The sequence below is a fragment of the Xenopus laevis genome, chromosome 5L (genome assembly GCF_017654675.1).
Source record: "Xenopus laevis strain J_2021 chromosome 5L, Xenopus_laevis_v10.1, whole genome shotgun sequence".
In the NCBI taxonomy this organism is placed as follows: Eukaryota; Metazoa; Chordata; class Amphibia; order Anura; family Pipidae; genus Xenopus; species Xenopus laevis.
Window position 1 is genome coordinate 159055724 of NC_054379.1, and position 16050 is coordinate 159071773.

Here is a 16050-nt window from a genome sequence, read left to right on the forward strand (position 1 = left end):
CTGTGGATCCCGGTGTTCACCAACCCCCTTTTGGGGCTCCGGGCTTTCTGCTGTGGAACCAACAAGGAGTAAGTGCGTGAAATAGTATAAGTCTGTAATTGAGGTACCAGCAAGGATTAGGCAAGACGTAGTCAGGAAACAGGCAATAAGAGTCGAGGCAGGCGGCTAGAATCGGAGTCAAATACAGGCAGGAGTAAAAAAACCAGGATATTCCAAATAGTAGAAATGCTTCGGCAGGATCTGTAAACAGAAGCCAGCTTGGGCACTGTCAAAATTGAGAATTGGCATTTTAAAGGGAATTGGGCAGCAAAATTCAAATTCCGCACCAAATGATGATGTCATGACGCTCGCGGCACGGCGATTAGCGTCGATGCTGAAAAGATGCTTTGCTGTTAGACTGTAAAGGTGACCATTGACGTAACAATTATGATCTTTCTTGGAAAAGATGTTTCCAAGAAAGATTGTTTGTTTCAATACACACGTGTAGAGCTGAATTGTCAGATATGCAGGTAGAAACAATAGAATTCTACCTGTATTTGGTGATTCAGCACAAACAATGGCCTATGTTTGGGTTTCTTCAAAGGCACCCAATCAAAATTTTCCGTCCAGCCCGATCGGCAAACCGACCGATATCCTAGTTTTCCGCCGATATCGGTCGGCTCTTTTCTCACCATACACGCACCGAATATCGTACGAAAATTTGTCTGTTGCCACCTTAAGACTATGGAATACCCGACCATGAGAGGTGGCAGTGAGGAATTGTTTGTAAGTACTATTAAAGGAACAAGAACATCAAAAAATTTAAGTGTATTAAAGTAAAGAAAGTATAAAGTAAAGTTGCGCTTCACTTGTAAAATAGGTGGGTTTTCTTCAGAAAGACTATTGTAGTTTATATAAATAAGCTGCTGTGTAGCCAGAGGACAGCCATTCAAAGGAGAAAAGGTTACATAGCAGATACCAAGTGGAATAAAATACCATTGTATTCTATACAGCTTATCAATTATCTGCTATGTAACCTATGCCTTTTCTCCGTTATTCCAGCTTGAATGGCTGCCCAGGCCCGGATTTCTGTCTTGGGCGCCCAAATAAATAAGCTGCTTTGTAGCCACAAATCTGGGCCTGTGGCTGCCCCCATGGCTACACAGCAGCTTATTATATAAACTATATCAGTGTTTGTGATACACACAACTTTTAGCAGTGCAAGGCAACACTAAATTATATTTCAATTACTTTAAAACACTTTTTTGGTGGTACTGTTCCTTTAATAAAGGTATGGATGCTTTTTTAAGCAGGAATGGGCACACATAGCTATGTTTATGAGACAATCAATCACAGATAATGGATACAGGTATGTTTATTGGGGTTAGTGAGTAATTTGCACCCCAGTTAGTGGCAGTTATTCTGTTGAATCTGTCAGTCTACCTCTGGACTCATTTTGGAATGTCTGAATTTAAAAAACATATGTCAGTTGTGAAATTCCCATAATGTGTAGTCATTATAAACCTGATTAACTGGTTTCCCTTACTAAATTTAAACATGATTATGTGTAATATTTTCCTATATAATATTACTAATAATAGAGGCTTCGGTGTTTGCTAAGGCTGAGCTGCTTGAGGCTATTACTATTTAACCAGTTTATTATTTTGAAGCAATATTCAAGGTCAGGAGCATTGGCACGATTACAACAGGGAGTTGTATGCTTAGTCCGATGTCCCATAATAGCAATAATTAAACATGATGTGGTTCCAAGGTCCATGAGAGGTTTTGTGTGTAAAGATTGTTATCATGAAATGTTAAATGACACTTAAACATATTAATACACTAAAAAAAAGTCACGAAAGTCAAGGTATAGAGCAGTTCAAGAGTTTCCATTCCAATTTTTGTTATATTTTCTCCAAAAAAGGCTAGCAGTTCCTTTGTCAAATACTCCATTTTTCCTAGTCAGCCCCATCAGGGTAGAGTTGTTATTTTATGATACCTGCAAATGCCAAGTTGCTTCCAAGGCTGGCTACTTCGCTAGCTGCCATTGTCTAAACATGGCTCACAGTCCTACATACATATTTGTACATATTTTTGTTGAATCCTCCACCTTTCTAGCTTATCTTTCGCTGTGGATTTTACTTGCTGTTCTGGTCCCGTGGAAACAAAACTGTTCTGCTCATGGTAACCAACCAATATGTCCATCTCACTATTGGAATTGACCATTTAAGCCACAACCTGTATTGCTGACATAGCTGTTCCTGACAATGCTGTGCATCCTACAACAATTTCAGAAGGAGTTTGCTGAGAATCATCTCAACTGAACCCCTGTGCGATGAATTGGAACACAGATGTAAACCATATAGTGTATTTTAAGCAACGCAAAACCATATTGAACAGAGAATAGTAATAGGTGTTACAATGAACACAAATTAATGGGTTCATTGTAGCTCTGTCCTGGACTGGAGCTTATGTTATGCATGTTTACTAAAGCTCAGCTCAAAGATTGGTCAAAGATTGGTTTGATTAGATTATTTAGATTATTAAAATTGGGCTGATTAGATTATTTTCTGCCTGGGCCAACAATGAAATCATACTGCAAGCCTACAGAGACCCATCAGAAGAGGACCAAATGAAAGTACAGGTCCATTCCTCACCCAATTGGGTTTCGACCCTGCACAATAGATATCTGGCTGATTTTTACCCTCTATACCAGGGATCCCCAACCTTTTGAACCTGTGAGCAACATTCAGAAGTAAAAGGGGTTGGGGAGCAACACTAGCATGAAAAATGTTCTTGGGGTGCAAAATAAGTGATGTGATTGGCCATTTGGCAGCCCGTATGTGGATTGTCAACCTACATTGAGGCGCTGTTTGGCAGTGCACTTGGTTTTATACAACCAAAACTTGCCTCCAAGCCTGGAATTAAAAAATAATCACCTGCTTTGAGGACACTGAGAGCAACATCCAAGGGGTTGGAGAGCAACATGTTGCTTACAAGCTACTGGTTGGGGATCACTGCTCAATACAATATGTACAATACTCCAAAAAACTTATTTTCAGACAAGGGTGGTATCACAATTTTTTAAAATCTTTATATAAAGTAATGTGGCAATTACAACGTTATATCAGAAAAAACATCAGTAAACATAACATCAAACACATATACATACCACCCAATTGTATATACAGGTATGGCACCTGTTATACAGAATGCTCGGGACCTGGGATATTCAGAATAGCGGATCTTTCGGTAATTTGGATCTTTGTACCTTAAGTCTACTAGAAAATCATGGAAACATTAAATAATCCCAATAGGCTGGTTTTGCTTCCAATAAGGATTAATTATAACTTAGTTGGGATCAAGTACAATGTATTGTTTTATTAATACAGGGAAAAAGGTAATAATGTTCAAAAATTTGGATTACTTAATTATAATGAAGTCTATGGGCAGCCTTTCCGTAATTCGGAGCATTCTGGATAACAGGTTTCTGGATAATGGATCCCATACCTGTACAAGGTAGAAAAAGGAAAACAAGGAGCGGCTACACCTGCCAAAAAATGAGAAGGGCCCCAACGTTTCAGCACAACGGCCTTTGTCAAGGGACTTCCCCTTGACAAAGTTAGAGTTGACAAAAAAACATGAATTTTGGGTTTGGTCTACATGACTAAAGTTTTTTCAGCCTGGCAACCTGTGCAGTAGAATAGGGCAACCAGGACATGTGGAGCACTCATTGTAGTCAAACAATGAGCTATGGAGATTTGTTTTATCATCTCTATGAAGAAGTGCTTTCATATTCCATTTTACCTCTCTGCAATAATATCTAATCTAATACTGCACCAAATGAGGTGGCTATCGTCCTGGAACACAACATTTTCCAACTATTTTTATTATCACACAGACTAAAAATAAATAAATAAATATCTGTTTGTATCTGAATGTTCACATTCCTGTTGCATTGGCATTGGAACGTTTCCAGATACGTTAACAAGATTGGACTAATTCAACTCCAAGGCTGGTGGCACATAGGACATTTTGATAACCCCAGTTGTAATCAGAGAAACCTTCTTTTGAACAGGAAACCTGCCCCTGATGCTAGTAACTGCAAGACAATTCCCATTAGGGTTGCCACCTGGCTGGTATTTTACTGGCCTAGCTGGTAAAACACCTGCCGGGGCCGGTATTACAAGTGTAGTTGCCAGTAAATTTGTAATACCCTTAAAAAAAAGCCTTTGGTCCGCCCTCAATTTGCTTAGAACTTACCTTTTTTTCGGCCTTCTGGCCATCGCGCAATGTGGCCCCGACCCCTGTGTGTCAAAGAACGCCCCTTTTGTTTCCCGCCCCCCACCCGCCGGTAAAAACTTTAAGAAGTGATGGCAACCCTAATTCCCATTCAAATGAAAGGTACATATGTATTGTTGTATAATTGTTATTGGCTTTAACTGGAACATTTTTAGGGGTGGCATCTACATTTCTGGGTTCCTACAGGACACCTGGAGCGGAGTTGCAGGGACATCAGCAGAGCTGAGATAATAACATGTGCTGGGGGTAGGGGTGGCAGCCGGCCTGTGAGGGCTATTTTGCTTTTGAGTATTTTGGTGCATTTTTTCAGCTAAGAGGGTTGGGAACAAGGTCAACTATTATAATCACTTTCTGACAAATAGGCACCCCCACCCCTACTGATTTTCATTCTCTTTTGACCTTTAACTAACTGCTATTTAATGCGCTTTCTCGTTGTTAAGTGCAATGCTGATAGTAAGGATAGACTGGCTAAAAATTCCACTTGCAGCAGAAGAAATCATTCAAATCCTCATTAAAGGGGAACTGTTGCTATAAAAAAATTGACTACTGTTCCTGAAATATGTCGTCATTTTTATTATTTTTACCTTGAAGTTAATATATTTATCAGTTTATTTGTTTCTGTTTTGCTGCTGTTTTGCTGCCCCCAACACACATGGAGGCCTATTTATTGAAGGTCGGATTTTAGTGGGTTTTGAAACTACAACTTCACTTTCTCTAAAAACTATGAATGTCGTGACATTTATTAGAAAATCAGACAAAAAAATGCCTCTGAAACCTCTAGAAGTGTTTCGGACAACGCCTAGCGAAACAAAATTGGAACACCACTAAAAGTCTGAATTGATTAAAAACGATCCAATAGGATCAGTGCAGCTCCCATTGACTTCTACAGAACCTCGACTTGGAAAAATTTTGTTTTAGAGGTTTTTCATGGTTTTAACACAATAAATTTTGAATTTTTAGAGCTTTTTTTTTAAAAAAAAAAAAATACGAAAACCCCCTGAAATTTCATTGTTAGTAAATGGACCCCTTATTAGGCTATCATTCAGAGCCTTTGAGATTCAAAGATACAGATTTTCCTTTCTGCCTGTTACAATTTGCATCGTGGGAGCAGGGATTTGAACAGGTGATAGTGACCAATGCTACTATTGACCTGCACTGAGTGCTTTCACCACATAGAGAAAATGACATTAGCTCAGAGCAGACAAACACATTCTAAAAATCTGACGTTAAATGTGTCAATTTGTTTTAATAAAGTGGGTGGCTTAAAGGGGGAAGGGGGCTACTGTATATATAAAAATGCTAAAGTGCCCATGGAGCCGAGGGGGAGGGAGTGAGGGTACCTCTCCTTTGGTGATCTGCAAATATAAAATCACATAGCCAGCAATACTGGCACACAGTATGGCTGAGTTGACTGTATAAGATACAATATTAGGTTGAGGAAAATCACATGTTTATCTCAAAGAGTTGGAAAAAACAAAAAATTTGCCATAGAAGCATTCTCTACAGTTTAGCATAATATTACAATAGCGACAGATCCCCTTTAAATAAAAGTCTCCTCCAGGTAACTCTGCTAAAAGTCTATTTCTAGGCGAACTTGCCCTTTATAGAGGAAGCTCTATAATGTATCATAAAGAAGCACTCCTGGTTCAAATATCTGTGCCTGTCTTGCTGCTGCAGTACACTGAGCTGTATGAGGGACAAACAGGTATGGATAGGTTCAGTAATGCTGGATTAGTGTATGAGAGCTGCACAGATCCTTAAGCAAAGCGTCATTGACAGCCCCACACCTCCTTGTAGAATTCCCCTCCCCTGGGCATAGTCTGCATCAGCTCTGCTTGCTGCCCTTTCTCCCCACTCATCTCTCCGGCTGTAGGCACGGCTGGTGAATTATTATTCCCTCTGCTCACAGAATAGATAACCAAGGAAACTCTGGGAGACCTTTGTAGAACAAGTTTGGGTTCTATCACATAGGTGGCCTGTTATACTGTCTCCTTGCAGCAAGCACCTACATTCTCTTCTGCCACAGGTATCCTCACTCGCTGCCTCTGACTTTCCACTTACACCTGGTGCCAGCCATGGAGGAGTCGATTTATGAAAGCACATTACCCAAAGAATGGATTAGTGAGGCCATCTACTCCAGTCCCAGTGAGACTATTGACTCCAGTCCTAGTGAGACTATCGACTCCAATCTTAGTGAGACTATCGACTCCAGTCCTAGTGAGACTATCTACTGCATTCCTAATGAGGCTATCTACTCCGATCATAGTGAGACTATCTACTGCAGTCCAAATGAGGCTATCTGCTCCGGTCCTAGCAGTCCAGATAGTATGGACATAAGTCCAGAAACGCCGCGAAGCGGAACATCAACAACACCATCCTCTCAACTTGGGGCAGAAGAAGAAGATGGAGTGAAGGAAAACGGTTTGAACACAAGACCACCACTACCTCTTGGCCAAATGCAGTTAAATGATGACTTACCGTCCCCTGTCTATTCTAACACTCCAACATCTCCCAACACACTAAAATCTCCATTCAGCAACTATTCCAGCCAATCTTCCAACCCTCCATCTCCCCGTGAGTACATACCTCCCCAGGGGATCCACACTCGCCTGCTAGACCCTTCTGGACACCTCAACAATAACACGCAATATGAGGATCCAGTTGACAATGGAACAGAAGAACCAGACATAGCCATCTATATCAAGGTGAGTTGCACAAAGGCAAAGCAGGTATAGACATTACTAATAAGAGAGAAATGAAGGACATTCAAGATTATGTATATTGATCTTAATATTATTGAATAGATGTTTTGCACTGCATGTAGAGTATTATTAGGACTAGGCACAGAAGTAGTAAAATTGTGTATATGTCTTGTTATTATACCACTGTCGCATTGTGTTGCTTGCACTCAGCAGTGCTATACACACCCAGCATTTCATATAGATCTGGACCGTCGTCCCTTCCACTAACAATTTTATTTTGCTGCCTGTAAATATAAATTGTCTTGCAAATAGAGAATATGGGGTGACGCAGAAATCAAAAACATTTCAAGAAAACCCTGTTTCAGAATCAGCCATTGAAGACCAAATTTAAAGCTCCTCTAACTAGACTACTTTCATTATATCTTGCCCCTTTGTTACCAACTTATGTCTTTACCTGTATGGGGTCCCACTGCTGCCCCTATTCCTGCTGCTTTTGTCTGGGCCCCTTGCTATGACTCTATGATATGAATGGCTCCTTGCTATTTCCCCTATGACACTGATCATCATTATGGGCATCCATCTAAATATTGTGTGCAGCAACTTGCATGCAGTTCCAAAGTGGACAGAAATTGATTTTGTGTTTGCATATATTTTTAATACAGGCACGGGATCCGTTATCTGGAAACCTGTTATACAGAAAGCTACGAATTACAGTCTCCCATCGACTCCATTTTATTCAAATAATCCCCATTTAAAAAAATGATTTCCCTTTTCTCTGTAATAATAAAACAGTAGCTTGTACTTGATCCCAACGAAGATATAATTAATCCTTATTGGAAGCAAAACCAGCCTATTGGGTTTATTTAATGTTTACATGATTTTCTAGTAGACTTAAGGAATAAATATTCAAATTATGGAAAGATCCATTATTCAGCCACCCATTAATGTGGCCATAGACGTAGAGATCCAGTTGTTTGGCAATGTCGCCAAACGAGTGGATCTCGCTCCGATATGCCCACATTGAAGTGGGCGATATCAGGCTGATCCTAATGATCATAATGAATCCAATACGGGCGGTAGGATCGCGGGACCGCATAGACATACAGATGCAGCCAAGATCCGACGGTAGTTTTTTTACCTGCCGATCGCGATCTGCCTGACTTTGGCCAGATATCAATCGTGGAAGCCCGTCGGATGGCCCCACACACGGGCCAATAAGCTGCTGACTCGGTCTGTCGACAGCTTTTATCGCCCGTGTATGGGGGCCTTAAGAGTGGCCTTGCAGCTCAAGGCAAGTGTTGATTCCAGGGTACCCTTGGGCATCTGTGGGGTCTGTACTTTGGGGTTTGTGTGTAAATGATCAGAGCAGGCTGCACTGGGGCATGCTGCAAATTTTAATGAACGTATTTATAAGTAAGTACCTCTGTGAACAGGGTCAAATCAGGCACAATCTGTCCATTTTAGCTTATTGCATTTGCTCTCGCTGGGTTTGATGGATCATGGGTGAATTTTGGCACAATGGGACATGACGGGGCACATCAGAAATGTGAACATACACACAATGGGGATTTTTTTTAATGGGGTTTTTCACCTTTTATTAAACTTAAAGTATGAGATAGAGAGTGATATTCTAAGACAAATTGCTTTCAAATTGGTTTTTCAGTTATTTCGTTTTTAATCAGCAGCTCTGCAGTTTGCAATTTCAGCAGTCTGGTTGCTAGGGTCCAAATTCCCCTAGCAACCTTGCATTGATTTGAATAAGAGACTGGAATATGAATAGGTGAGGCCTGAATAGAAAGAGGAGTAATAAAAAGAAGTGATAACAATACATTTGTAGCCTTAGAGAGCATTTGTTTTTTTAGATGGGGTCAGTGACCCCCATTTTAAATCTGGAAATATCAGAAGAAGAAGGCAAATAATTTAAAAACTAAGCTGCTGATCAAATTGACCCTGAAGAGAATGTAATAGGTCACTTAGATTGTAAGCTCCTCTGTATTAGAGACAGACATGAATGAAGCAAAATCTCTGTAAAGTGCTGCCCAAAGCATCAGCACTAAATAAACCATAATTGTATAAAGGGAAAAAAGGTCAGTCAGACTCCACCCAAAATAAAGGGGAGAGAGGGAGAAAGAGAGTTCTATATTTGTTTGCACATGGCTGCTGAATTCGGGAACTGGTACTGCATCCTTATAGGAGTGGTTCACCTTCAAATTAACTTTTAGTGTGTTATAGAATGGCCAATTCTAAGCAACTTTTATATTGGCCTTCATTATTTATTTTTTATAGTTTATTTGCCTTCTTCTTCTAACTCTGTCCATCTTTCAAACAGGGGTCATTGACCCCACCTAAAAAAACACATGCTCTGTAAGGCTTTAAATGTATTGTTATTGCTGCTTTTTCTTACTCACCTTTCTATTCAGGCCTCCCCTATTCATATTCCAGTCTCTTATTCAAATCCATGCACGGTTGCTAGGGTCATTTGGATCCTAGCAACCAGATTGCTGAGATTGCAAACTGGAGAGCTGCTGAATAAAAAGCTAAATAACACATAAACCACAAAAAATAAAAAATGAAAACCAATTGCAAATTGTCTCAGAATATCACTCTCTACATCATACTAAAAGTTAATTTAAAGGTGAACAACCCCATTATGCACACAGACAACCCAGCATGATACCTACATTTTAACCAGAGATTCAACTCTTTAGGTTTATAACTATAGGTATAATTTAATCAGAAAACAAATATCGAAAGCAGAAACAGAGGGGGGTAATAATGTAGTTATGAAACAACGCCTCTTTATACAAAAGCTTATTTTGTGTTCAAATGCCACATATCAGTTTGGGTAAACATCTATTATCAAGAACGCTGTAAACAATACAATTGAAAGGCTTTGATGGTGCAACTCGTGCAAGCTGTAACACGCTCAGGAGAAAAATCAACTTGTTTCTTTTATAAATGAGGCTTGCATTATTAAAATAAACTTATTTACGGCTATGAATGGAGGCTTGCCAAGTTATAGACATGACGTGAATGTAGGGAGAAACAAGAGACTCTACTTCATAACAGGGAAAGGGGATGGGCTCAGTCCAGTGTTTACAATAGACACATATTTACTAAAATCTGAATTTGTCTCATAATATTAATTAAAAAAGGTTGACCAAACTCCCAGGGCCGGCCTTAGGCCAATTGGACCAATTGGGCCCAATTGGGCCCCGCACCTCTGGGGGGCCCCGCACCACAGGGCAGCACAGATAATATTTCCCTCAGCACATGATGCTGCCTGGCCTGCCCCCAACTTTGAGAGTCCAGCCCATCCCCAAATCCATAGGTCTAGCCTGCCCCCAACTCTGATAAGCCAGCCTATCCCCCAACTCCATAGGTCTAGCCTGCCCCCAACTCTCATAGGCCCAGCTTTCCTCCAACCTTGATAGGCCCTGCCTGCCCCCAATCCAACCAAGCCTGCTCCCAAGATGAATCGGCCCAGCCCCAAACTAATTGGCCCAGTCCACTCTCCTATTTCCTCCCTCTCTCTCTTACCCTGTGTGCCCCTATTATGTTACCTTGTCTGCCCCTTTCCTTTCTATTTTGTGCCTGTATGCCCTTATTTTCCTTAATACTTGGTCTGTCAGTAGCCAGCAACACTTTGTCTAGGGGCCCCGCCAACATGGTCCCAATTGGGCCCCACATTTGATAGGACCAGCCCTGCAAACTCCCATGCCCGATTTTAGCTTATTTATTAATAAAATAAATCTCGAATTTATCGGATCGATAAAAACGAGCAAAAACCCGAATCGTGATGATTTTTCAGGCTTGTTTTCCGAATTGCTCTATTTTTTTGAGTTGTTGCCCAAAACCCCAAAGAAAGTTGGATTTTGGGGCTAAACCCAGCACAGAAAGATAGGTGCCGCTCCCATTGACTAATACAAGACCCTGACAGGTCTGAGATTCCGGATTGTCGTATTCAGGCTTTTTTTTATAGCATCTGGGTATAATAAATCTCGAAAAATGGTGTTGTGTTTTGTTCATGAAAAATTATTGTTTTTGCCCCCAAAAAGCCCGACCAGATACCATATATACTCGAGTATAAGCCGTCCCGAGTATAAGCCGAGGTACCTAATTTTACCTCTTAAAACTGGGAAAGCTTATTGACTCGAGTATAAGCCGAGGATAAGCCTAGGGTGAGAAATGCAGCAGCTTCTGGTAAGTTTCAATCAAAAAATTGAGGGTTTCTGCTCCCATTGGAGGTGCCGGCGTCTCGTTTTTGGACGCCGACAACCATTCTTGGATGCCGACGACTATTCTTGGAGACTATTCTTGGACGCCGGCGACTATTCTTAGACGCCGGCGACCGTTTTTGCACTTGACCCGAGTATAAGCCGAGGTACAGTTTTTCAGCATATTTTGGGGGCTGAAAAACTCGGCTTATACTAGTAAATAACCCCCTAAACGTTGGCAACCCTATACAATAAAACTCTGTGCTCCTGGGAAGTCTATGTACTAAGCACAATGTACTAATGCCAATGTGCCTGTTGGCATTAGTACATGCTACGATGCTACAATGAATAATGCACAAGTGCAAAGTACAGAGTACAAGGACACAAGGAAACTAAGCACTTGCCTTCAGCCTCCAGTAACTTCAAGGTTTATATAGGTATGGCATCTGTTCAGTGGCGTAAATTGATACTACTGGGCATATAGCTGGCAGGAGGCAGTTTGGGGAGATTAGTCGCCCCGAAGAAGAGGAGATTTGTTGATGGGCGACTAATCTCCCCGAATCTGAGCATGTGTCTCTGCCCTTAAGGTATGAAGATCCAAACAATGGGAAGACCCCCTTATCTAGAAAACCCCTGAGCATTCTGGATAACAAGTCCAATACCTGTATCCAGTGAATGACCCCCTGCTGTTACTGTGCATGCGGAAAACATGTGCCTCAAATTGCATGCATGCTATTTAACAGACTCCCACACTGTCACTGGAATTCTGGGGAAAGGTATGCACGTGGTCCCAGGAAAGATCTTTATGATTTATTGAACCTTTGACTTTTTCTTCAAGAAGTTTTGATAAGCGCTGGTTTCCTCCCAAGATCAACTGATTTTAATCTGCTCACTGATGCGCTTTTATAACGGTGGTAATTCATGTTAACTCGTTGTGTCGCATTGTTTCCTCTTACATAATGATAAAATACTACCACATAAACTCCAACCCTGCAGTTCGGGTTTCCACCTTTTCTGGAATAAAATACTGGCCTTTGTATATTTTTACCTTTTTTCCCTATTAAAGGGGTGGTTCGCTTTTAAGTTAACTTTTAGTATGTTATACAGTGTCCAACATTTCAGTTGGTCTTCATTATTTATTTTTTCTATAGTTTTTTACCTTCTTCTTCTGACATTTCCAAATTTCAAGTGGGGGTCTCAACAAACAAATACTCTCTAAGGCTACATGGTTTATTGTTATTGTTCCATTTTTTTTACTCGTCTTTCAATTCAGGCCTCTCCTATTCATATTCCATTCCAGTGCATGGTTGCTAGAGTAATTTAAACCCTGGCAACCAGATTGCTGAAATTGCAAACTGGAGAGCTGCTGAATAAAAAGCTAAATAACAAAAAAACACAAATAATAAAAAATGAAAACCAATTGCAAATTATCTCAGAAAATCACTCTCTCCGTCATACTAAAAGTGAACTTAAAGGGCATGTAAAGGCAAAAAAATAAAATACGATTTTTACTTTCTTTAACGAAAAAGAAACCTATCTCCAATATACTTTAACTAAAAAATGTGTACCGTTTTTATAAGAAACCTGACTGTATGCATATGTATTCTCCCTTCATTTACTGCTGTGGATAGGAATTGTCAGACAGTCCCTAACTGCTCTGCAGGGAAACAATCATACTTATGAACAGCAGGGGGAGCCCCCACCTTACTTCCCAGCCATGCAGAACTCAAGCAGCTTTGTTTATGACGATCCCTAAGCAGCCCAGACCACACTGAGCATGTGCACAGTCTTAGTCTTGCAAAGATGTTTAACAAAGTTACAAGATGGTGACCCCCTGTGGCCAACTTTGAAAGCATAAATTAGTTGTTTGATTAGGCTTGTGGTGCAGTAAGTTCATGTTTATGTTTAGTATACAAAATACAGCATTTCTAGCCTTATTCTATTTTAGACTTTACATGCCCTTTAAATGTGAACAACCAGGGCCGGATTTACAAAGCGGGCACCCCTAGGCCCACTGACAATAATCACCCTCATCCCATCCCTTTTATTCGCTCAAATTTTCATCATCAGGAGGACCGCGATGTAGTGAAGGTGGGATGTGACATCGGGGCTATGATGCAGCGATCGGCCGTTCGTTGCATCAATCTCAGGGAATCCTGCCTGGTTTTTTTAATTTGGAAAACTGGACAGGCAGTTTTGACCCAGAACAGCCCTTCAGAAAACCAGTCTGTAGTGGCGATTGTCGGGAGGCGGGGCCGTGATGTAGCAGAGGCGGACTTGACATAGTGGAGGTGGGATGTGACATATTGGGTGGGGCTATGACAATTGGCTGAATGCTGCATCAATCTTAGGCAAACCTGCCCAGTTTTCCAAATTAGGAGGCAGGCAGTTTTGACGCGGACAGCCTGACCGAAAACTAGAGATGCACCGAATCCACTATTTTGGATTCAGACGAACCCCCGAATCCTTCGCGAAAGATTTGGCCGCATATGCAGATTATGAGTGGGAAGGAGAAGAAATTTTTTACTTTCTTGTTTTGTGACAAAAAGTCCTGAGATTTCCCTCCCCTAATTTGCATATGTAAATTAGGATTCGGTTCACCTGGGCAGAAGGATTCGGCCGAATCCGAATCCTGCTGAAAAAGGCCAAATCCTGGCCGAATCCCAAACCAAATCCTGGATTCGGTGCATCCCTAATGAAAACCCGGTTGTCCAGGTCAAAACCGGACAGGTGATAACCCTAACAACAGAGTCCTGTATTACTCAATTACTCAATTACACAATTATCTAATCATTGGAACTAAAGTGCTGCTTTTCAAACTAGACAACACTGGTACCTGCAATGCTGCTACACCCAAAGTTGTCTCATCTTGTGCTGCAGCAGTAAAAAAAAATTACATTTTAAGCTTATCCTTATTGCTGTTTATATCTGGTTGCAGAACACCTACAAAACAGTTTCTGGTGCATTATGGTTCTGTTATAGGCGCAACTTGATAAAAAAGAGAAGAAGTCCCATCAAACCCTCTTGAGGTTCAAAGCAAAAGGGAAAGTGATCACGACCCACAGATCACCATGGAGATCAGAATGATCAAAGTGGGTTTGAGGTCTTTGTGTCCGACTTCTAATGAGATGATTGAGCTCCTGGTATTATTTGTGTGAAATTGGGCTGCTGGCAATCATGGCTACTTCAGCCTGAATACAGCATTGCAACCTGAGCTCTTATCTTTTCCTCTCTGAGTTATCCGTCTCACTAGTGCTCAGTTTCATGGATCCTAGGGCTGCTGTCAATGTACCCGGCATATAAAAACAATGCAATTAAAGGGCAACTAAAGTTCCATTACAGTATTGCTTTATTGTATTAGTTCTTGCTGTGGGAAGAGAAATCGCTGTCCTATGCTCTATTAAAATATAGTTCAAGGGCTAAGATCAAACATCAGAGGACACTCATTGCACAGCCTGGATATGCAGGAGGCACAGTGAATAATTAGAAAAGGAAAAGCTGCAAAAGGTCACATGGGCGGTCTAATGGTGTATGGCTAGTTATTGAAGCAGCACTGGGTCACCTGGCTATTAAAATAAGTCAAAGGTGAACCACATCTTACTTTGCCTTTTTTAATATAGATGTGCGCTACATAGTTACTAGTAGTCTATTAGTTTCTAGAGCGGCACACACTCAATTTATGCAGTTGGGGTGTTTTACCCCATTTATTGCTTCAACGTTTCGGGGGTACACCCTCCCTTCGTCAGGATACAAAATGCTGTGTGCACAATACATTTAAAGCCACAAACTTTTTGTGCACACTGCATTTTGTATCTTGACGAAGGGAGGGTGTACCCCCAAAATGTTGATCACTGTGGTGAAGCAATAAATGGGGTAAAACTCCCCAACTGCATAAATTGAGTATGTGCAGCTCTATGTACTAATAGACGTCTAAGGACCAAGCCAGGTCAACGGTCAGCCAGCACCACACGTGAAGTACCTGAAAGAACGGGAGTGCAGTGAGCAGTGTTGGACTGGACCGCCGGGACACTGGGAACAAACCTGGTGGGCCCCGCCGGCCCAGATCCTTCCTTTTCGTGGAAGCCACTTCCTCTCTCCCTGGTCCCCAACGCAGCAGAAAGAAAATGAAGATATGTGCGGGGGCCAGAGGGAGTCCGTGTTGCAGCTCGAGGAGGGGTGCCAGACAGAGCTTCTCATCTGTGGTGGGGATCCCCGAGGCAGCAGCCCTGGTGGGTCCCCCATTCCGACGCTAGCAGTGATCTACTACCTATCAACTGCATAACCAGTGCAGCCTGCAGCATGTGTATGAATTATTTGGTAAATAGCTGCACCTGATTTAGATTTGATATAAGTCTGGTTTCATTTGGTTGCAGGCCCGGATTTGTGGAAAGGCCACCAAGGCCCGGGCCTAGGGCGGCAGGATATTAGGGGGGCGGCGTGCTGCTCAACCACATCCACATCGTTTTGGAAGCTTTAGTGTAGCTCAAGAGATACATGAAATAGTTTTTTAAATTTCCTGTGCGCCAATCCTCAGGGGTGCCCGCTATGTAAATCCGGCCCTGTTTGGATGCAGTGGCAACCGTATAGCTAAAAGGATACAGTCAGGTTAAACGCAACTGGGGGAAATCATGGTTCACCTGTCTGGTTTGATTTTGTTTGCTGAGCTTGTGAATCTGAAGTGATTATGCTGTAAATCTTTCCCAATAAAGATGTCCAAAGTGCTTCTGTGATTTGGTCTGTGACTTTATGGGAACTACTGAGTGTGCCGACTGTGCTTATATCTGTGCCAAATAAACTGGCATGCGGTGTGAGACAGGTAGAGTAGTGATATAATTAGGGGTGTTGGCAGT

General features: G+C 41.5%; 1 protein-coding gene across 1 annotated transcript in view; it reads left to right on the top strand.

Moving 5' to 3' along the window:
- The first annotated feature begins 6152 nt into the window (after window positions 1–6152).
- Window positions 6153–16050, top strand: part of LOC108717222 (chloride intracellular channel protein 5) — an 83673-nt gene continuing 73775 nt past the window's right edge. Inside the window, exons 1-2 of the mRNA XM_018264077.2 lie at window positions 6153–6407; window positions 6576–6986. Of these exons, the coding sequence (XP_018119566.1) occupies window positions 6357–6407; window positions 6576–6986 (462 nt within the window). The 5' untranslated portion in view covers window positions 6153–6356. The remainder of the gene's footprint in view (window positions 6408–6575; window positions 6987–16050) is intronic.